The 24,439-nt window shown below is 41.2% G+C and overlaps 1 protein-coding gene across 3 annotated transcripts in view; it reads right to left on the bottom strand.

The window, feature by feature from the left end:
- The window catches only part of RNLS (renalase, FAD dependent amine oxidase), a 307,477-nt gene that overhangs the window by 5,250 nt on the left and 277,788 nt on the right, over window positions 1–24,439 (bottom strand). For 2 of the 3 annotated variants that reach the window (XR_005016864.1, XR_005016863.1), the window contains exon 6: window positions 279–395. Coding sequence is in view for 1 of the 3 variants with exons in the window: in XM_036829130.1 (XP_036685025.1) it covers window positions 18,621–18,683 (63 nt within the window). In the remaining 2 variants the exon portion in view is untranslated. Of the gene's footprint in view, window positions 1–278; window positions 396–17,595; window positions 18,684–24,439 lie in introns of those variants that run through there. The other variant, XM_036829130.1, reaches the window with a different exon arrangement.

Here is a 24,439-nt window from a genome sequence, read left to right as displayed (position 1 = left end):
CAGGTTCACCCAGATTCAAACAGGGTTGGCAGCGGGGGTGGCAGGGACACATCCCTCAATGGGAGAAAGGTCAAAGAACTTGGGGGCCATGTTTTAAAATCACCCATTCCTGGATTAGCAATTTACAATAGGAAATCGCTCCATTTTCCTTACTTAGAATGTTTTCTGTTTTCCTGGTTGGAACCTGAACGTTCAGTTCAGTTATTTTCTCTATTAAAATTCTTTAAATTCCCCTGATTAAAATTGGTCGTTCCCACCTTTGTGCTACCGTGACTCACCGTAACATTTGGAGAAACTGTTCTAATCACGTACATGTTTCTCTCCCTCAGTAGTCCACGGGCTCCTGGAGGAACTGAGTCTTATTTATCTCAGACTCTTTCATTCTTAGCACACACCTGGAACATAGTAGACAATAATGTTTGTTGAGTGAATTAATGCATATTTTCCTCTACCTCCACCGATCACCAAAATCATTTTGCACTCAACACCTGGAGAAAATTGGTTGGAAGCCTCCACAGAGCTTTGTAAAGATTTTGACCCCTGATACTAAGCAGAGGTCATGAACTCAAGTGCCAGCAGGGCCTGGCATGTGTCTGAGTGAGTCAGGCAGTTATAGAGGAGAGCAGGGGTGAGGTGGGCGGCGGCCAGTGTTTCTTCTGTCTAAAAAGGCTACCCCATAGACAGCCCTTGTCAATTCATGCTGTCTGTCAGTGAGTGAGACTGTGGCTTGGTGTTTCAAGAACTTCTGATTTTGTAGGAGAAGCTAGAATCTTAACTTGTATATAATAATCTCCTGATTTTTAAATCTTATGAAGCAATTCAAAAATTTAAAAACTGCTGTGTGGGCCAACACTCTGCCAGCCAAACCAAATATAACCCTTGGCTGAGACCACACATCTGTGTCCTCTGATTTAAAGTTCCCTGGGAATGATCCACAGATAACTTCATTAACCCAAACTTTAATGGCTTGAGATCATCATCCTAAAAATACAATTTGTGAAAGAGGCATGTAAGCTTGTTAACTAGTTAGACTCTGTAACAAAACAGACAGTAATCTCAAAGGATAAAAGAGCAAACTGCACATTGATTTGCTCCATTCTGCCAACCTTGATTGTTTTAAAAGCTGTAACCCTAAAATTCATGATAGTTGTATCTGTTGAGGTCGAAATATTTCCTCCATGTTTTGCCTTTGATCAAAATGCTTGCATAGTCAGAGAGAAGGTACAGATTGCTATCTAGAGATTAGATCACCCTTCCATGATTACCCAGCCCCTCATAAAGATGGCAGGCAGGCTGATGCCTCTAACTTAAAGAGTACCAAAAACGTAAATTCCAGGTTATAAAAGGAGAGCACTGGATTGGAAGTCCGGATAACTGCCTTCTAGTATACTTGCACTTGCCGGTGCATCCTACACAATGCCCAGCATGAGGTAGGCACTCAGTAATATTTGCATGAATTTATACAGGAAAGAATGAGCAGCAGCGGAATTTTGAACAATTCATCTCAACTTGTTGTGTCCCTCAGTTCCCTTATGTGTACAATGAGAAATTTGAAACGGTTATTTTACTCATCATTGATAAATATGCCAAGCACACCCTAAGCCTCCTAATAAATAGGTTCTCATTTAATTTCTATAAGCTCTAAAAACCTATAAACAAGGGGTTCCAAAGAATGGACTGAGTGGTTGTGTAACTGCCTAATAGAGAGCTCTCCCCTTTACTCTTGAACCAGGTGAGAGCGAGCAGAGATCTTAAATTCACCAAAAGTCAGACTGCAATCACCCCCGCGCATGAGCTCACACACGCAGGCGTGCACACATACACACAAGCACGCACGTGCACAAATACTCTTAAAGCTGAAATGACACCTTTTCATGTTTGACATCTTCTTGTGACTTAACTCTGTGTGTTAGGGCAGATACTCATGGAACTTCAATCTCTGAACCCCCTTTGAAGATTCCTTCCCTCCATAGTTCACGTAAGCTTTGTCAAATCTCAGGTACAGGCTAGGGAGAAATCTAAGTGGGTCATCTAAGCTTTTTTTCTTGCCTATAAATCCTCTTCCAACGGTGTGCCATACGCAGAGCATTTATCCCCCATTCGAAGCACGTCAGAGACAAATAGCGAGAAGTGCTTTATTATACAGAGTTGAATCCCTCCTTCCAAGTGTATCCATCCCTGTTCATCTTGACAGAGATGAGGTTGCTAGTCAACAATCGTCAGATAAAGATCAGCCGGTGAGCTTCTACTCGTAAGCAGCAGCTGGGTCGCCTGGCCTGCCCAGTACCTCTTCCTTTACTTCTTGCCTCCACCCCGGACGCTTTCCCATCTCCCCTCTCTTCTCTCTCTGGTCTTGCAGGAGTTATTTATCCCACTCCCCCTGCTCCCTGGCACACAGTAGGTATTCTACATATTCGATGAATTATTCAGATTGACTTGACCAGTTTGTTCTGGCAGAAAGTTCTCTAAACCGCCAATCAGAAAGTCAGATTTGGTAATAATTCCTGGAAGAAGGAAAGCCTTTGTTTTCATTTCTCAGTGTCCAGCTCCTCACGCCATCCAGCTCTCCACAGAGACATATAGGCTTGTGCTACTTTGGCAAACTCAGCTCACCACTGGGCTTCGTGATATGTGGTGGGTCAGAGGCTGTGGCTGGAGGGTCTAGGGCTACCGTTTTATTTCCCATCTTCCTCTGCCCACATCCTTAATTGCCTTTAGGACTCCTCAGATCTAGTCTTTGCTCTCGGAAACCTTCTCTGACCCTTCAAGATCCTGTTAAGTTTCTGTCGATGCACTGAGTTCTTCGTCCTTAATCTCACGAGCATTTATCATTTATCATCTTGTACTATCATTGCTTCTGTAGGTATCTTTTTTCCTTAATGGACTGTAGACACCTTGAGGCCAGACTGAGTCTTATTCACCATTTTATACTCAGCTCCTAGTGCACTCCTGGGCACAGAGTAGGTGCTCAATTAATTGATGACCTTACTGAATGGATGACTCTTTCATAAATGTGTTACGTAGATAACTTTGCAGGTCTACACTCCATAGGACACAGAGGCCTCAGGCTACAGATAAACACTGCTGAAATTGTACAAGTTGGTGATATTAAGGGTTTCAGTTAAGACAATAGCTGTGGACTTATGGTTACCAGGGGATAAGTGGGGGAGGGATAAATTGGGAGACTGGGATTGACATATACACACTACTATATATAAAATAGATAACTAATAAGGACCTACTGTATAGCACAGGGACCTCTACTCAATACACTGTAAAGGCCTATATGGGAAAAGAATCTAAAGAAAGAGTGGATATATATATATGTATAACTAATTCACTTTGCTGTACACCTGAAACTAACACAGCATTGTAAATCAACTATACTCCAATAAAAATTTTAAAAAAAAAAGACAATAGTTGTGGAGACAGAAGGGAAGTGTCTCTAGCTTGATCTTCTAATGCTTGGGCCTTGAATACTCGCTCCTTAGGGGGCAGTGAATTTCTCTGGAGCTTTGGCCTTATATAGTTTTGCTGAAGATAAAAGCAGAGTTTAAGGAAACATTTGGGCAATGTCTCAGGGCAGCCAACTTGAGCAATTTCAAAAACAATTTTTCTACTCTGCAGCCCGGGCTGTGGATGTGATTTGCCCACTGCATTTCAGAGCCTGGGGCACTGTCCAGGCCGGAGTCTCAGGGGTCTGTCTCTGGGGTAGGAGTGAAGCTCTCACAATGCTCTCAAAGTTTCTTCATGAGTCTTTGGCTTTAACATGACAGTGACCATCTGTCCTGCCCAATCCCTGGGGGAAACGCTAGGGGCAGCAGCACACTGACATTCAGGCTGAGGAAGCAGGGTGCCAAAGCCCAAATGGAGAGAATTTCCAGGGTTATCCTCACTGGGTCCAGGGGTGGGACCCGGGGACAGAGTGCCAGATGGGCCCGGAAGCTGCTGGGGTGAGCGTGGGCATATTTGTTTCTACAGAAATGTTTCTAGAAGTCTGTAGGGTCTTTAGAAGTTGGCACCAGCCTTGCCCTGAAAACCATGTGGTGCGTTTCACAATGTTTCTGATGCCTTTTTATTTACCAAAGGAGTTTTCTGGTAGCTGCCGTGTCTTCGGCCTGAAATTCACTGATGTCCTGTGAAAATACAATGGAGACTTCAGAATTCTAAGCCAGGCATCTGCCTTTCCAGGAAGAGAGGGTCCGGTCACAGTATTCATACACTGTGAGGAATAAGAAGCTTGTCTCCAGTGCCCTTAGCACGTCCCTGCTCTCTCCCTCCCTCCTCTTCCCCAGGCCTGGATCTGTCCCCTGGGGCCTGGCTCTCAAGCCAGTTGTCAGCTAATCCTTGCTAAGGTGTTAGGTGGCAACGGCTCAAGGGTTATTAATCCTTGTAGAGGCTTTCCACATGCAACAAAGTTTTGTTACTAAATCAAGGGGCATTAAAAAAATCATCACTGCAACATAAAGACAATTTCTTTATGTTCCCTATAAATCTTTACATTTATAAGTGAATCTAGTTGTGATTACAACATGTATGCAATATTTGGTTTTTTTTCCCACAGAAGGACATTTCATACATTTCTTCACATTTCTAAATGCCCCATGTTCATCATCATAGTAGTTTGAAGGTACCTTTTATAGCATCTGTACCTCATGATGATTTCTACCCCTCATACCCGACTGCCCTCCCTCTCTGCCAGCATCCCTACCAATAAAGTGGGCCCCAGGGAGAGGAGGCCATAGTGTAGCTGTGACCTATGCCTGACCTATGCCTGAGCCCTGCCATAGCTGACTGAGCAGGACTGACATCAGATTCAAGGTGAGTCCATCAGAGTCTTTCCCCAGAAACGCGAAATTAAGGCCAGGAAAAAAGACTTGTGTGGGTCTCTGTTTAGGGACCTGAATCTGCAATATGTCAGCTTAGGAGCTGAGAGGTGGGTTTTCTCCACCAAGGACGTGGACCTGAGAAGAGAAAAAGCCGAGAGAGGAGAATAGAGCAAATGTGCAGACCAGGACAGAGGTATCCTGAGGCCCAGGTACATTCCCGCCCTTGGTTTCTGTGAGACACACCTGTAGTTTTTTTATTAAGCCAGGTTCATTCTTAATCATTTGCAAATGAAAGAGTCCAAACTAAGTATAGTAATGATATTATTGACTACATTGAACATTTGCCATGGGCCAGCTACTTTACTCACACTGGCTCATTTAATCCCTTCAACTACCTAATGAGCTAGCTCAGAGATGTTTAGTCATTTTCCCAGGATAATGCACCTTGGTGAATTATGGACCAGGATTTGAACCCTGATCTGTCTGGTGCTACAGTTTTTGGTTTTAACTATTACCTTAAGTGACCTCCTAAGGTGAGTGTGTCATCCCAGAGGTGGGATGAATAGAACGAAGAACCAAAATGCCCTCAGGAATACATTTCAAACACTCTACTTACAGAAAGAAGACATTTTGAGGCAGAAGCCCCTCCCTGCTCAGCCCCCTCAAACAACTCCATGCAGACGGCACTGCTTTTCCTGTGTCCTAGCTCCTGGCTGTCCTCGCCTGGGCTTTGGTACCTTTGAGAGGACTGCCCTCTCTCCAACAGCAAGAGAAACCTGTGTTGAGTCAGTTCCCTGCATACAGGAACTATCCATGTGTGGATTATCTAGGGTACATTTGCAAGGGTTCCCCTCATGCCATCAACCCCACACCAGAACCACCTTTCCTTGCCTCTGGATGGTATATTCTTAAGCTGTTCAAACTAGTGCCCATCCCTCGTGCATTTATTCACTATCTACAGAATGTCAGTTGGCCCCAGTCTCTGGGCCTGTCCTAATATTGGGAGTACAAACAGGACAAATTAAATGCTATCTCTGCTTCCTTAGAGATCACAATGGCATCCAAAGACACTGCCTAACAAAATCACACATTCATACCAGATGTGAGGCACCCACAGGCTGTCTTGGGAGCTCAGTGAAGGGAGTAACTCTGTCTGAGGAACTAGGGAAGGCTTAATGGAGAAATGGACTTTGGAGGCTGTGAGCTTTTGTACTAACCTAAGCAAAGCAAATTCACAAATAGTAGTCCACTGTGATCAATCATCTATTGGGAACCCATAGTGAGTTGCAAGGCTGTGTCTCCCCTTGTCTCCCTTCAAGGGCACCATGATCTGAGGAACTGACAGGATGGGTTTCAAACCTCCATAATGCACTAAGGATTTCTAGCCAATCATCCAGGAGTATTGTCTCAGCAAAGAGAGAGTGTTTGAGTGAAGCTCTGGCTTCCTAGTTCTCCTGAACAGTAGTACATCTCTTCAGAAACATCCATCCTGTGGAGGGCGAGGATGGTTCTCCCATGCTTGACATCTTCAAAGATGGCAACTCGAAATCATGACTATGTGCAGAATTTCTCTTCCTCCAGGGTGGGTACAGAGGAGCAAAGTTATAGCTGCACCAGAAAGGGCAGAAAATAGAGTTTCAGACAAAACGAGCCCGTTGGGACTTTTTTTTTTTAATTCCAGGCAAATGACTGGATCAGAATACAGTCAGTGTTCCAGTGTAAAGACTCTCCCTTCTGGCTATTGATCTTGCAGTAATTCCGAAAGCTCTTTGCAGGGAAAGGGTCACTCTTTCCCTTTACATAAAGTTCATAAATGTGCAGGCAAATTAAATGTGTCATAGATGAAATTACCAACGAGAGTACCACCCGGCTGTCTCATGTGAGCTTGGTTTATGGATTCAGCGTTCTCCAGTGAGCATCACAAATCCACATAATGTTCCTGAGTGCTAAATCTGGAGCTCTGATTTAGCTGACAGATGTTTAAAATCACTTTTAGTTGGACAACTCCCTGAGGAGGACACAGCTGCAGATGTGAAAGAGCGCAAGTTCTTCCAGTTAAGGTCGGCGGGAACTCAGCCTGAAAGCCTTCCGTCTCCATCTGCCTTTTTCAGACAGGATAATATGGGCGAAGGAACATGTTCAGGCTGATTCCACCCACCTTTGGCCAAACCTCATCCCCTTGTTGAACTGTTGCCAAGATAGATGCAGAAGTTGCTTTGGGGCGAAGTATGGGTGCTCCAGGCAGCCTTAAATGAGTACAGAGGGGACTACTAGCTCTTTCAAAGCAGGCACAAGGCCACGTTTTGGAGCCTGCTTTGCCCTTCTGGTGGCATCTTAGGCCTGCAAATGCGTATGATTCTGGGATTTTGCACTTCAGGATCAGTTATTTAGATGTCGACGTCTCTGGGTAGGTTGAAGTCCACGTGCTGAAGGAGGATGGAGAGGAAGATGGTGCCATTCTTCTCCACTCCCTCCTCCGCCATCCCAAACAGTTCCTCCTTCGTTTTTTAAAAACAACAAATTTAAAATTATCCTAGAAATTTCTTTGCAGAATCACATATTTTAGACTTGTCTCAAGACTCAGACTGAAATGGATTTGTTTAAAAAAAAATTGTCTGTGTATTTGATGTGGGAGACTAGTGACCTTTGGTATTTTGTGTTAAAAAAAAATGTTTGATGTCTAAAATTTCCCTACTGAGCTTGCATTGTTTCTGGTCCTCTTCCGTGATTTTTCCATCCTCCATCATTCTCCACATTCAAAATCAGTTCTTTATTTACTCAACAGAGGTTTTGACATAGTTATGAGCTCATCCTGATGGCAGCCTCAAATCAATGTAAATCACATTATAATGTCAAAATTGATGTGATGTGAGAGTAAGTTAAACGATTGTAAACCAATTTTAGGACAGAGCCCAAGAGACACTCTTACACTGTCAGGAGAGTGGCAGGAAGGGATTAGTGGATGATCTGCTGCATTCAGGGATTTTGCACTTCAGGATCAGTTATTTAGATGGCCCTGTGTGTATCAAGACTTCACTCCCAATTTAAAGTTCTTGTAAAGTCATCCTTAGACACCACAAAATACCCTCAGCAGAAATTGAGGGGCAGCTGGCTAGGGTGACAGAGTGGGTTTGGTTCATAATTTTTATGCACAAGGATGAACACATATTATGTCAAGTGGGTGAGAAACTGGGAACACACCGAACTCAACAAGTGCCAATTAATCCTGGGAGCCTAGTTTGTAACTGGTTAGGCTGAGAGGCCTAGAGCTAGGAAGAGGGATTCAGGCATGAGATGAGTAGGGGACGCAGCAATAGACTCTAGGGTCAGTGAGAGAATCTCAGATGGATTCTTGTGCTAAAAATTATCAAAATCACACTTCCTGACTTCCTGGAGGACGTGCATTTTACTACATGACTCAGTCTATGATATTATCTTAGAAACCATGGATTTTCATCGTCTGGAGTGAAAGTGGGAGATTATACACCAATCCATTGCCATGGATAACTTTGGGAAGGTGGGATTGAAAGAAGAATGAGGAAGGTGATTCATCTCAAAATCAGATCTGTACTGTTTGGTTTGTTACAACAAACACTGATTCTTTTACCTAAAAAAATCCAATAGAATAATTAAATCACACATGCATAAACACACATTCTTCCTCCCAAAAGAAATTTCACTGGATGAAGAGTCAGGAGACTTTAAAATTGCCTAGGCAAATTCTTTGACCTCATCTCTCAGGAATCATAGTATTTCTGAGAGAATAAAATGCATCAGTTGATAAGGATAGTACTTTGAGAAGTTGAAAGGGAGTCTGGATGTAAAATGTTATTGTCTTTCTTGGTAGGACATAAAGGGTAGTTTATAAATATCATTGACTGACTGTGACTTTAATGATAATTACTGTAAGAGAGTCTTTTAGGCGTACATTTTCAGAGGACTTTGGACACCGAAGATAAATGTTTAAAACTATGCATTCTGGATCCTATTAAATAAAACCTAATTTGACTTGTGGAAAGAACAGTCTTTAAAGTCATGTTTGCACCCTGATTTCATAACTCATTTGTTTTGATACCTTTGAGCAAATTAGTTAATTTCTCTGAGCCTCAGTTTCCATGGCTATAAACAGAGGATATAATAGTGCCTTTCTCCTAGGGCCATAGTGAGAAATACATGAGATAATTAATATTAACTGTGTAACCCTGTTATGTATGCTAATCATGACTGCTCATTTCCATGCAAAGCACAATTATTATTTGATGATGGCAAATGGTCATTCTTCTCTTTTACAAGTGGACAAACTGAAATAATGGAGAAAGTGTTAAACTCAAAGCTGCAAGGTGAGTTAAGGTGATGGTTAGTGATAAATCCCAGGCCTAAGATTTGGCCATTAGGTCATAATAGGAACCATTTGATCAAATTCTGTAGAGGTACTCCTACCTTGGAGTGTTAGGGGCTTGTGATGTCTGGATGTTGGAAAAGACGGGCTCATCCCTTCGCCAGAGACCTGGGGATCCTTGGCACAGAGGTCATGAGGAAGTGGGGGAAATAAAGCGCAGTCTCTGATGCTCTATTACCGATAAGCACAAATCTCTCAAGCTAAAGAGCATTGTGGATGCCCCTAGTTTCCCACACATGGGAAGGAGGTAGTGGAGAACTTGCTTAGATATCCTCTGAAGGAATAGCCACTCTACCAATTCCTGACAATGGCTGGAAGCTGGAAAGGAAGCAACAATTGGGATGCTCAGTGTGGAAGAAGATTGATTTCTTTTCTCCCTCTCTATTCCTTAGCAGTCTGGAAGACAAGCTCTAACATTATACCTAGGAGAGTTTGAACCCTCACTCTGCCACCTACCACCTGGGTGACCTTAACTCATTTATAAAAAGAGGATAATATTAGACCCTCTTGGTATTAGTCAGAAAAGGCTAAGTCATGCTGCAGTAACAAATACAAAATATCAGTGATTTAAAACCACAGAGATCTATTTCTCACCCGTACTATATGTCCAATGTGGGTCAGCAGAGGATGACTGAAGCTTCCCCACCTTATGATGTTGCCTGTCCAACACAAGACTTTAGGGCCCACCACTGCAGGGGAAAAGAGTACCTGTTCTTGGATAATTCTATGTGGAGGTGACATATATCACTTCTGCTTAAATTTCATTGGCCAAAGCAGGTCATGTGGCCATGTCTAAATTTAAGAAGAGAACCGGAAGCCTTGGTGAGCACTGGTAGTATCCACCCCTACCACACCTTCCCTTTAGGATTATTGTAGGGATTGAATGTTACTGATATTGTTACAGTATTTTTAGTACCCACTAGAGCCTAGGCAGTAAGTGATTAAAAAGATGACCAACATTGGGTCTCTGACTTTAAGCAGTTCAGAGTTAAATGGAGGGAATAAAATTAAACCAAGAGCCAAAACAAAATGTGGCAAGTGCTAAAAGCCCTGAGAACTGTGCACTGAGAGAATAGAAGAGGGATCAAACTAATCCTTTCTGGATGAATGTGTGGGGAATGTGCAGTCTTCATGGGAAGTTTCACTGTGAAGGTGACACTTGTGAATTTTGATAAATGAAGGAATTCATATGGTGGTGAATAGGAAGAAAGGCAATCCAGATGGAGAAAGCAGCCTACACAAAGGTTCAGAGCAGTGAGAGTTGTTAAGGACTGAATGTTTGTGTCCCCCTCCCAAAATTCATGTGTTGAAATCTAATTCCCAAGGGGAGGATATTTGGAGGTGGAGCCATTGGGAGGTAATTAGGTCATGAAGGTGGAGCCCTCGTGAATGGAATTAGTGCCCCCTCTTTCCACCTTGTGAGGATACAGCAAGAAGTTGGCTGTTTGCAACCTGGAAGAGGGCTCTCATCGGAACCCAACCACGCTGGCACCTTTATCTCAGACTTCCAGCCTCTGGAACTATGAAAAATAAATTTCCTTTGTTTATAAGCCACCAACTTATGGTATTTCATTACAGCAGCCTGAGCTGAGACAAGAGCGCATAGTGAGTACTTTCTGGGAAATATAAAGAAGAAGGGTTCATACTGGGGAAGTGCAGGAGATGATGGTGATAGGTAGGCAGAGCCCAGACCAATGAAAACCTTGTATGTGTACGTCATAGATAGAAATTTTTCTAAAAACAATCACAGGATTACTGATTCTGTGCCCAATGGTATGTCTTAACCATGGGGCAGCATGGGGCAGTGGAAAGTTCTCTATCCTAGCCCCATAATCAGTTCAATTAGTTTCCTGAATGAATGATGCTCATTAGCTCTGTGACTTTTGGTATTTCAGGGTCTCACTGCCTTCATCTGTAAATGAAGGGGGTTTGAACTAGATAAATTTTGAGTTTCCTTCAAACATTGAAGTTCAAGGAACGTGGCTCAGATATGCACTCTCCGTGGTGCTTCAGCCCCAGGAAGACTGCCAAGCCAGTTTGACCAGATAATCTGACACAACCTCCCTAGTTTCCTCAGGCACAGTTCCTGGTTGGCGACCCGACCCGTTTTCAGGGGAAGCACAACTTTCTGGTATGGGTAATTTGATAATGACGAAAGAAGTATAAAACTTACGATAAATATGTAAATTCAGGCACTGCCAAGCTTATTTTTTGGGTTTCAGCAATGGCAACCCAGGGGAAAAAATGTCTTTCTAATCAATTAAATCACATATTTCAAGGTCTTGTATGTCTCAGAACTGCTGACTTGACTTGAAATATATTTTTGATCTTGCACTATTCACAGGTGCCTAAAGGGGATTCTGATCAAGGCATTTAAGTCTGTGACTTACAGAATATCTAGCCTTATATTTGGTACTTTATCAAGACATTGTAATTATTGTACTTTATTCTGGCCTCTGTGGAGTCTGCCTGTGTTAATGTCTGATTGACCTAGGCTATTGGAAGCCCTCTGGCGTAATGGTTAAGAACGCAGCTTTCAGAGACAAACTGTTTAATTTCTCAGGGCTTCAGTTTCCTCATCTGAAAAGTTTCTAACAAGCAATGAGAAAATTGCTTAGAGCAGTGCCTGTCACCTCTAGTAATGTTAGCTAGAATTATAATTATTACTAAGAAATTGAAAGTGAGGCAGATCAATAGAGATACAAGGATAACGTGGGGAGAATCTGAGCAGGTGGGGTATGACTCAGATGCAGAGGAATTATATGGTGGTTGGGAAGGGAGCAGGTGGGGTCTCTAAGCACTCAGAACAGCTTTGTTTTCCAAAGTAAATCCTAAAATCCTAATCCAACCAGATTTTCATATATTTGCATTTGAAGAATAATTATTATTCTTCACGTTAACATTGTTGGCAATAATGGCATTATCACAATCAAAAGCGGATTTACTGGGAAGGTAATGGAGCTTAAGCTTCAGCCTCCCTCACCTGCATGGACCCTTTCTAAGGCCCTGTATTGAATTTTGTTTTCATATACATTTTTCTTTTTCTTAAAGAGGGCTACCTCCCGCCAAACGTATAAGCTCAGGCTCCCCCAAAGTCTGAATCAGCCCTGATCACAATGATTGGGAGATAGGGAAGTGTGATTAAGGGTCCAGGCTCTGGACTCAGAATGGCCTGGGTTCAAGTCTCAGCTCAGTCTTTTGCTCCCTGGGTTAGTTCAGGCAAATAACTTAAGCACACTGAGACTAGATGTCCTCATTTCTCCAAAGAGGATTATAAAAATACTACCTTCTTGATAGGGTTGGTCTAAATGTTAAATGGGATCATGCAGAAGTGCACAATTAATATTGGATACTGTAACTGGTTTATCTTCCCTTTTGAGTAAGAGGGGGCTCTGAGTTTACTTGAGTAGAGAATTGGTCTGTCATCCCATTAGGGTTTGCATCATGCAATACTTTTCTTTGAATCCCTTTTCCCTCATCTCTCAGGCATCCAATGGCTCAGGTTAGAGAAATTCACATAGAAGACATCATAAAAATTGTAGAAGTGATTGTCACTTGTTGGGCTTTCTGATATGGGGCATTTTATTGACAGACGATAGGCTGGTAAAATCTGGTGTGTATAGCATTCTGAATGCTTTTTTTATGAGGTTTGTTAAGACAGGTGACTGTGAGCCATGAGGTCCCTTGAATGGGCAGACAAGTCACTTCCCAGGAAAGCTCACTGTCTCTGATGACAAAGATCTGCTTCTCTGCAGTCTCCCTTGAGAAGGTGAACGTTGAATTTGTAGCAGATTTGTGCAAAAAAGCCCTATGGAGAAAGAAACACGGGCCAGTGGAAAAGACTCTCAAGACTTATGCTCTTCAGAGCTTTGGAACTCAAATGGAAATGTCTGGGTCACTGACGAGGCTGCTCCCGAAATAACTCCCCTGATTTCTGGCCAAAACAGAGGGCTTTTCCCCTTTATGATTAACACAGCATGTTGGATGCCCAGCAGTCCCAGAATACTTTGCACTCTTGGCATTCTAATTCTGTTCCTTTTTAAAGTGGTGAAATTATCCTCTTTCAACCAGGCCAACAGTCTAGAAGTTGCGGGTGAGACCTGGTCCTCCAGACGGAAATATCCTATTCTGGTTTTGATGGTTTTATCATGTCACAGTTCAGACCCCTACTTTCAAGGCAATCTTCTTTCTTTTAACTACACTCCCCACACACCTTATGCCAAACTGACTTCCACTTTTAACATACCCGCAATGCCATATGTGGCTGCCAGGAGGGGTACCACTCGGATCTGCCTTTTGGAGAACCTGCTGCGAGGAAGGTAGCTGGCTCGTGGTCAGTTGCTGAGCTGAACAGATTGGAGACACGGGAGCTGGGCCGTTTCTGCCTGAGCCCTTTCTTCCTCTACCAGGCAAGCAGTCTTTGCTCTGGGTCCCTGGTGCTCACAGGGCCAGCCTGAGATCATCTCAAGGTTGCACTACCCAGTCTTCCTCCTTCCTTCTCTCCTTTCAAGGTGGCAGACCAGCATCGTTGTCTGAAAGTCTCCAGACCTGCTTCTGCTCCTTGTACTCTTTATCCTTCACAGGCATTTTCCCTTCTACGTCTCATTGGATCTCAGTGTCTGCTTTTCAGAATGCCAAACTGATAGGTCATAAATTCTGTGTTTAATGAATTAAAAATCTCACAGAGTGAAGACCCTGGTAGTTTGGCAGATGTTTGAAGATACATTGCTGCCAACCCAAGAAGCCACATAGAAGCGATGCTGCAAAACACAAGAAGTGGTTGGGTTCCTGAAGGAAAACACTACCCACACATACGCTAACCCTAACTAGGGAGAACGTGTAACCCTCACATTGTAGACGTTTGAACAATATAGTCAGACCTCCACATTTTGGGTTTGGGTACATTTTAAAAAATGCCTAATGAGGGAAGGGAGGCATGAGAAGGAGTGAGGAGGAAGAGGGGAACAGAATCTGGAAACGGAGATGGAGAAGGGCAGACAGGACCAATGTCTTTGTAAGGGGTTCAGAGGCCACACTTGGAAAGGATGAGAGCCTGCCAGGGCTGGCTCTTCTCAGGGAAATCTGGATCTTAAATATCTTGGGAAGGAAGGAATTCTATGTGCTTATCATCATAGGGAGAAACTTTGCTGTAAGATTTGCTCATAAGCAGAAAAGGGTCTATGAATCGTTGGCAGTGGTCAAAGGACGCACTACGGATTTACACTTTGTTTTAGTATGTGCTTTTCACAGACTTTTGAACTTTATTTTGATTTTTCTATTAAAGCAACCCTAATTGGATCTCTTTTTTACCTGCCACCAGTTCTAGGTTGGATTATTTCAATATCTAACTTCACCGTCTAGGGCACTATTGACAGTTTGGGTGGAACTATTCTTTGTTGGGCAGAATAGACCTGCACCTTTCAGCCTGTGTCCACTAAATGCCAGTGGTGCCCCTGCCAACCAGTCATTGTGACAACCGGAGAACTTTCCATACCTTTCCAAGTGTCCTCCCCTGCTTCAGGGATGTGGTACCATGTCTGGTTGAGAAAAAAGCAATTGCCACTGACTAGATATGGCCCTAGTATGAAATGGGGTGGGGAGAAGGTTGGCCCTATAGCTCCCACATGTTGTATATCTCTCTCACTTCATTGAGAGTTCCTTAAGGACAAGGACAACATATGTCATGTTTGTCCTTAGTGCTGACACAGTGCCTACCACATAATAGGTGGTCATGGGCCATGGGGTCAGGCACATTGGGGTTTAAATTCCGTATCTGCCACTTTCAAGGTATTTTATTTTTTATTTTATTTTATTTTATTTTTTGGCCGCGCTGTGCAGCATGTGGGATCTTAGTTCCCCGACCAGGGATCAAACCCATGCCCCCTGCAGTGGAAGCACGGAGTCTTAACCGCTGGACAGCCAGGGAAGCCCCAATGCCACTTTCAAGCTATTATGACATTGGTCATCTCAGTGTTCTTATCTGTAAAATGGAGATAATAATAGTACAAATGAGCTGATGCATGGAAAGCTGTAGATATAGTGCCTAGGGGAAAAAATCTTCAATAAGTAGGAATTACCATGCTACTACTACTAAGTAATGTTGGTGAACTAAACATATATACATCAGAAAAAGCAACAATTCTTCCTTTCTAGGAATAGCGCCATGGTCATTGCATAAATTAGAACTTGTTATGTTCCAAGTGATGTAACCTGAGTCAGGTTGGTTTAAACCAAATAAGAATTTATTGATTCACATAACTAAAAAGGCCAGGGAGGGATTCGGGCTCAAATGATGGCTTCAGGTGTCAGTTCATCTCCATTTCTTGGCTCTACTTTCTAGTGTGTTGGCTTTATTCTTGAACTTCCTGTGGGAGTCCTGGCAGCTTCCTAGACCTGCCCTCTACAGTGGCATGGCTACAGAAGCTCTGGTGTCAGATCTTCTCAAATCCAAGTCCAGTGGAAAACTCTTGCAAGGTCCCAAGCTTCAATCTGATAGAATGAGTTTATTTCATGTTTATTTTACCTCGATCCAGTTTCTGTGGCCAACACAGCGTGAAGCGCTGATTAAGTCAGGCATAGTGGTGATGCCCCATCTCGGACCACATGGACTGAGGATAGGAAAAGAGAAGGTATCCAAAAGAAGTCTTTGGAAAGAAAGGCAATAGATGTTAGGGAGACAATTGACAAATGTTCACTGGAGTCAGCAAATTGTTGGAGTCCACAATAAAAGATCAGTGAAACACAAGGAGGCATATCCTCTTTGGGGGAAAAAGCAAAATCCAGGTGAATCAAACCTATCAGATTTCTTTGGCAACTTTAAAGAATATTTTATAACCATGAGATTGAATAAAATGTTTTCATGCACAAGACTCTAGTTTAGCATTCACAAGGAGTGGGTGTGAATTGACAGTTCTCTGAACAAAGGAGTATTTACAATGGGATTCCTGAGAGCAGGTTCTTTACATGTGAACAGAATTAGTATACTAAACCAAGGTCCTGTGCATGAAAGAGTTTTATTAGTTTTTTCTCCCTTAATTTCATATTTTTTCATTGCTTGTCTGATGCGGTGGCAGAAAACCAAAGCGACAGTGACATTAACTAGTTCTGAGTGGTCATTCTCACTCATCATCAAACCAAGGCCTGGGCGAGCTCACTTCTAGAGGGTGGATTTGCTGAAATAGGACACTTGGGGTTCACAAGGTTTAGATAAGCCATTTGGATGACTGCCTCATGATGGGTCAAGGACAGAAGTCACAAATTCTGAGGGGCATCTGTCACAGGGTCACAAAGTTCCAGAATCAGCCAGCAAGGATCTGAGAAGTCCTTCTTAGTCATGGTTTAAACTGTACTTTGTGGAAACCTCAGAGGAACCCAGGGGGAGATCTGTTTCCACCTGAAGGGTTACTCTTCCTGTATGTGATTCATTTATTTACAAGACAATAGAAGATTTTGTCTGAATAACAACTTGCATGACTAAAGCATACTTGGAAATCCACTTATTTCACCCAAATCCTTTATATTCTGAGAAGAGGACCCAGAAGCCTTCTAAACTTTGAGGCCATTTTAGGTTATGGGAGAGAGATGACCTCTTTGATAAGAGGAGAGAGGGGTAAAAAACAAAAAACCCAATGACATCTATGTCTATGTATATAATCTCTATCAATTAATTGACCTTTGTACTGCCTGGTGATTCTAAAAACCAAGAGATGCAAATTCCATCTGTTTGAATCCCTCCTGTGGTCAAGGTCTCCTTCCTACTAGACTCAGGGTCAGGTTTATCTTCCAGCTTCTCTCCACACCTTTTACTCTGAAGATTTAGCTGACTTTGCCTCAGTCTTCAGGCCAGACACTCTAAGAGCAATTCGGGGCCAGTCCCTGGCCGTTAAGATACTGGCTTCCTTTAGCCTCAGTTGCTGTCTTGTGCCTCCGAGGCTTCTAAACCAAAAGTGGTAGCCAGGAGTGTCTTTCCTATGCTGTGACACTGTCTCGAGAAGGGACCTCATGCTTCCGCCCGCTCAGCGCTTCCCTCCAGGAGCAACTGGAGTCCGATTCTGTTCAGCATTCTCGGAGAAGGTTGCACAATCCTTGTCAGCTAGCAAACACTCCGTAATGTTTGCTGATTTGCATCCATAACTGATACCAGGGAAGAAGGCCCTTGTGAGATCCTGAGGTTCATTTTCTTGCTAGTTAGTGAGAGAACACATTTTTCAAATACTAATATCTCACACTGGATGGGAGATAGGCACCATCCCAACTCCCAGGCAAATACCTTTTCAGGGTGACCCTTGCAGAGCCCCAGGAATGAGCTCATTTCTCAGAAGGCGGTTCTTCACCTAAACAACAAACCCTTGCTTTGGAGAATAGAACAAGAAATTCCTTTGAAATTTCTCTTCTCACGCTTCTAGAGAGCCGGTCTTCTGCAGGCGGAGATGGCTTCCAGGCTGTTCATACATAAACTGCGGCTGGCGGGCTGGTGGCCTTTTTGATATTCTGAGGTCTAGCAAAGATTTAGCTCCAAGGGGTCACCAAGAGGTCATGGTCTCCATGATTTCCTCTGTTATTTATCTTTGGCTTGCGGTACTGGAGCCTGCTTTTGATAGAGGGCATTTCTACCACAACTGCAGAGAATCAAGAATTTCAGTGCTTTGGTTTGAGGTGGGAAGGGTTGGCTTCTAAGGCTGTGAACATGTCACCGAGTGTATCTGAGAGTATCTCATTCTGCCCTTTTCTGATGAGCAAATTCATTTTGGGGGGTTTACCAATAGCAATTCCCAGACTCGGGTCAGGAAAGGAATCGTCCTGGTGAGGTCAGCAGTTTTTAGTTTGAGTAATTCCATTTTTCAGTTCCTTAAGAGATCCTCCTCTTGCCATGAGACGGAGATGAAAGCAGCATTTCTCAGGCCTCCACACTGCTGATGACTCACCTATGACCGCCCTCAGTGCAGCCAGGGGACCATTTATGCTGAACTAGCCTTTGGATTTCTCTTCTTAGTGACAACAAAACTTGCGTGGCCAGCTCACAAGTCAACCGCACGAACATCCCTGGTCTGGTCAGTTCAGCAGGCTCTCAGGTCCCTGGCAGGACTCTTCAGCGCATTTCATGTGGGTTTGCTAACCCCATCCTGTTTCATTTTGATTTAAGACAACCGTTATCTCTCATCTGGGTCAGAAAGTACGGGCTGCGTAGGATTTCAACCAGACACAAAGGGCCTGAATTAAATACCCAGCACTTTGGCCTGGAAAATTGGTTGTGTTATGCCCTGTGTTCTTGTCCCCCAAAAAAGCATCTCAGCAAGTGGCAGCATTTGGTCTCAGAAGTTCCTTTCTTGTGGTGGCTCTACCTCTGCCACAGAGTGCCAGGACAGACAGTGTGCTGTGCTACGCTGGGTCCTTCAGAGAAAACGATGTGACGTGCTGGAGACATTGCCATCTGTGGGAGAGTGCAGCTCTGGGCTCTATGCAGAAGGAAAAGGAAGTGCCATTACATCAGGAATATGACCAGTGAGTCAAAGTCCCAGAACAGCCTGCTGCTTCTCAAGGCAGTGGATGTGCCCCAGCATCTCAGCAACCCCAGATTTGGATTAAGGGAGAACTGTTGGGTACAGGGGCTAGAGAGGAAAAGACAAGTGATATATTTTATATATCATTTCCCAGCAGTGGTCTTCTACATGAAACCCAGTTTACTTAGTGACCCAGGGCATGCAAGCAAAAGTTTTATGAAATAATAGTGACGCTTACTGTGTGTCAGCCTTCTTATTTTCTCTTTCTGTTTTTTTCTCTTTTTCTTTTTTCTGTTCTTTTAATTTAAAAAAATCTTGGCTCACTAAACTGCTATTATAAACCGCTATGGGTCAAAGCCCATATTTTGGAAAACAGCACTGCATTAGTGTATATAAGCAACATCTCAGGATATTTTATATAATATGGATCCCTGGGCCCTTCTCCAGAGATTCTAATGCACTCAGCCTTGGGTCCTCCAAATCTGCATTTTATGTTAACCCAACTCTAATGTGACCAGTGTGAGGGCAGGAAAGTGTTTGGATCTCTGATATATATCCCGTGGTTTGAATACAGAGCCTAGTACAGAATAGGCACTTGATCAATGTTGGTTGAATAAATGAATGAATGCAAAAGCATGCCTGGTGATTTAGATTTAAGTGGCCTAGGGATTACCATTGTGTTTGCTTTGCCTTTTAATTATCTTTTTTTGGGGGGTGGGGGGGTAACAGTGTATTTTAATAAAATTTCAAGCTTACTGAAAAGATTCAAACATAGGACAAAGTTGTCCATTTATCTTTTACTTAAATTTCTAGTTTAGCTACATTTGCGTTTTCTCATCACCTTATCTAATTTTTTTTTTCTTCTGAACCATGTGAGAGTTAGTTGTAGACAAAAAATTCCCCTTTACTACTAAATACTTCAGCATGTATTTTTCTAAGAACAAGAACATTCTCTTACTCGGATTACAGCGTGAGGTGCCCCTAGACTGGAGGTTAAGTGCCTAAATTATTAAACACTGGGCAGTGCTGATCTTCACGTGACTCCATTCTCCATCCCAGCCCCATCCAGCATACTTTCCTTTTTATCTGTACTGCTCTCCTTGGTTTTATAATGTAAATAGTCAGACAATCTCCAGACTTTTGAGTCCCAGACTTGCTTTGAGTTCCCACACTGGAAGCAACCTTAAATCTTCTAATCTGTGGATTCTCCAGTGCAGAAATTATCTAGCCGCCTCTGAAACCACTGGAGAAATTTAAAGAAAATGCAAATTTCCAAAGCTCAGCCTTGGAGCTTCAATTCAGATAGGTGGGGGGGGTTGTGTGGCCCAGAAATCTGCATTTTACCACCTCAACCCCCATCTCCCTTGCCTTCCCCCAGGTGGTGATGGCTCAGCCAGAGTTGAGAAGCACAGTTCCTGTGACTTCTCCCCTTGGTAGAATACTCTACTTAGTGATCACATTTCTCAGGATGGCAGAGGGAAGCCCCCAGAGGTCTGCTGCACATTGGAAAGTTCTGCTTGTTAGAAATTTCTTTCTCATATAAGCTTCAGTTGCTTTTCTAATGCTACTGGTCTTGGTTCTGCCCTCTGAAGTACCTTAAAACAAGGTCAATAGGCAGCCTGTCTGCTCCTTGTAAAAATACAGAAAAAGTATAAAAATCACTCAAAATCTCACCACCTTGAGAACTTTGTTAAGATTTTTATATTTTCCTATAGTCTTCATATGTGTGTATATATAATTTATATATATAAACACACATTACACGCACCTTATGTTTTAATAGAATGAAGATCATAATACATTGTGGTTTTACTGTTACATATTTTGGGTTTTCTCTCTTAACATTATGTCATAGAACTATTCCAGACAGGGAGGTATGCTTTGAGAGCACATTTTCAAATGACTACATTAAATTCCACTGTTTTGATCTATTGGAATTTATTCAACCATTTCCTATTAGTGTTTATGTAGGTTGTTTCCAGTTTTTCACTATCCTAACTAATGCTTAACTAAACATATTACAAATTATTGTCTGCATCCTTGATTATTTCTTTAAGCTAGATTCTTAGACGTATAAATATTGAGTCAAAAAACATGCTTAAAAAATGTGATATATATTGCCAACTTAGTATGCAGAGGTTGTGAAAATTTTAACTTCTAACAGTTTTGATCTCTTTTTAGAAGTTAGTAATTTTTAAAAGATGTCAATTTGATAGGTTAAAATTGCATTTTGCTGTCGTTTCTAACCTACATTCCTTTGTTTACTCATGAGGCTGAACATGATTTTTATATATATATGTATATATATATATATATACATATATATATATATAAACACATACCTATATACACATATGTACATATTTTGATTACTTACCAGGCAAAGCATATTCGTGTGTGTGTGTGTATTTTTCCCATTTTTTTGGCCATTTCTGTTAAATAGGATGTTAAGGGGTAAAGAAATAGACTGAATCTATTTTTCTGCTGGAGAAAGGGGGCCTCATGCTTCTCTTCTAGGTTTGTAAATACCCTCCTACCCCCTTTTTTTACATGTAATAAATATCAATTTATTCTTCTCTTTTTTTAAACTGTGGTAAAATATACACAACATAAAATTTACCATTTTAAAGTGTACAGTTCTGTGGCATTAAGTATGTTCACATTATTCTGCAAGCATCATCAGCGTCCATCTCCAGAATTTTCCCATCCTCCCTAACTAAAACTCTGTACCTATTAAACACTAACTCCCCAGCCCCTGACAACTACCATACTACTTTCTGTTTCCATGAATTTGACTACTCTAGGAAACCTACATAAGTGGAATTGTACATTTATCCTTCTGTGACTGGCTTATTTCAGTTAGCATGACGTCTTCAAGGTTCATCCATGTTGTAGCATGTGTCAGAATTTCCTTCCTTTTTTAAGGATACGTAATATTCCATTGTGTGTATATACTACATTTTGTTGATGCATTCATCTGTTGATGGAAGCAACTTGGGTTGCTTCCATCTTCTGGCAATTGTGGGTCATGCTGCTATGAATATGGGTGTACAAATATCTATTCAAGTCCCTGCTTTCACTTCTTTTGGGTATATACCCAGAAGTAAGATTGCTGGATCATACGGTAACTCTCTTTAAATTTTTGAGGAGCCATCATGCCATTTCCCACAGTGGCTGTACCATTTTATATTCCCACCAGTAATGCACAAAGGTTTCAATTTCTCCACATCCTCACCAACACTTGTTAATTTCTGGGTTTTTTGTTTTGTTTTGTTTTTGTTTTTTTTAGTTTAGTTTGTTTGTTTGTTGTTTGATAATAGCCATCTAATGGCTTGGAAGTGGTGTCTCATTGCAGTTCTTTTCTCTTTAATCAAATAAAATATGACAGCCTGCCCTGATTTCCAGCAGCTAGATGGGAAATTCAATCTCAGTCATTTGGAGGGGGAGTCTCCCTACTTCCTAGAATCATATCAGTGCTTGGTGCCAGGAAATTAGAGGACTGTCAAGTAATATCAAGGTCACCACAACTGCCTGTGATAGCTCCTTGTCTACACCCTTCATGGCTCTTTGCTTCCAGGGAACATGTGTAGACTTGAAATGCATTGGGTTCTGGCACCATAGTGGTCTTGCTACCTCCTTGAGGATCTGCTACCAAGCAGGCTCCCCAGTCTCTTACCCCATCCCAACCTGGATGTACCCATTTTAATTATGGGAAAATTTCATCAGTTGGCTTTAAGGTATTCTTCACAATATTTCTTTTTAATTAATTTTCAAATTATTAAAAACATACAGAGTAGAAAAAATATATAACGTATTCCCTTGAACTCACAATTTTAATACATTTTAACATTATGCCTTATAAAAACTCTTGCACAAGTGTACAAAGAGACATGCGCAGGACATTTATTATAACAATGTTTGCAAGAATAAAAATTTAAAGCAACTTAATGTCCATAATAGGAAATGGACAAATATATATATATAACAATTTCTTTATCCATTCATCCACTGATGGACACTTAGATTGTTTCCATATCTTGGATTGTACATAATGCTGCAATGAACATGGGGCTGCATATATCTTTTCAGTTTAGTGCTTTTAATACTTTAAAAGATATTTTAAATTTAAATTTTTTTAATTCTTAAAAAAATTGAGCCAAAGTTTTAACATTTGTTAATAAGTTTTCTCTATATTAGGGATATTAATACTTTTACTATGAGCCATTTGCAAGTGTTTTTTCATAATTCATCTGTAAACTTTTAGTTTTGTTTTCTGGGGGTTTTGAATATTTACCTAAATTTTCCTTTTTTTTTGAAGAGAAAATGTATATTTGTTCATATTTGCCTCTTTAATCCATCTAGAAATTATTGTAATATATGGTATAAGAATAGTATCACCTTTGATTTCTTTTTTCTTTCTTTCTTCTTCTTTAACCAAATAGTAAGTCAATTTTCCTTAAATCATTTGTTAAATAATTCTTCCTTTCTCATTAGTTTTGTAATGCTTCCTTTATCACACTATGTGCTTTTATAGCCATTATTTCCATTGATTTGTGTCAATTCTAGAATCAATAGTGAATTGTTTTATTTATCTAATTTTACAATATGTCTTAATAGTTAAGTTCAATGCTTATGACCTGCTTGCTCATAAACTTATCAGTTACGTTCACCTGTCAGTTTTTTCCAGATGAACTTTAGAATTACTTTTCATATTAACAAAATCCCATTGTGATTATGTTTAATCTATAGATTAATTAGAGGAAAATGGAAAAATTCATAATATTCAGTATTCCCCTTCAGGGACATGGTATATATTTCTACTTATTCAAATTTTTAAAAATATCATTAAAAATTTTTAAATGTTTGCTTGTATAAATCCTGTATATATCTTCCTGGAGATATTCCTTTGTATTCTATGTTGTTTGTTAATAAAAATATATAAAGATATATTTGCATCGATTATTATGGCATACAGAAAAATTATTGAGCTTTGAGTATTTATAATTCAGCCTCTCTAGTAGTGACTAGAAGTGTCTTATTAATTCTAAAAGTTAGTTCACCTGAGTTTTCTAGGAGTATAATCATATTGACAGCAATTAGTAACCGTTCTGCCTTTCTTTTCCAATGTTCACATCTCTTAAATATGTTCCATGCCATAATGCATTCCCTAGGAATTTCAAAAATATCGATGCAAGGATTTTTGATGTCTTCCTAATTTAATGTAGATGATTCTAGTAATTTGTTCTTAATTGTGATGCCTGTTATAGTTATAAAATAGTTTTTACCCCTCTAAGATAGCATCCTCCTTTTATGAGTTTACCATAGGTTTTATCAGTAATATATGTTAATTTTATGACATAATTTTTAGCATCTGTTGAAATAATGATAAGGTTTTCATTATTGCTACTATCAATATAGTTTATTAAAAGAACAGATATCCTGGTTATAGGCACATTCTTTTAGCTCTTTCCTCTAATATAGAGCTAATTTGTCAGAGTGCTGTTCACCCCAGATAATAAACTCTTCTCCATGAAGTGACACTTGCCAGTTTTTGTTTTCTCCACAATGGCCTCTGTATCATTGACACTTTAGTTTTTGACAATCTTTTGGTTTGCAGTAAATAGTTTAACTGTTTTCCAAAGGGTAAATAAACATGGTTTATTTTAATGGTTAAAATATACTGTGTGAGTTTGAGGTTGGTGACTTGTCTT

Source organism: Balaenoptera musculus, chromosome 16, assembly GCF_009873245.2.
Source record: "Balaenoptera musculus isolate JJ_BM4_2016_0621 chromosome 16, mBalMus1.pri.v3, whole genome shotgun sequence".
NCBI lineage: Eukaryota > Metazoa > Chordata > Mammalia > Artiodactyla > Balaenopteridae > Balaenoptera > Balaenoptera musculus.
Note: the sequence above shows the minus strand (reverse complement) of the source record. Positions and strands in the feature narration are given on the sequence as shown.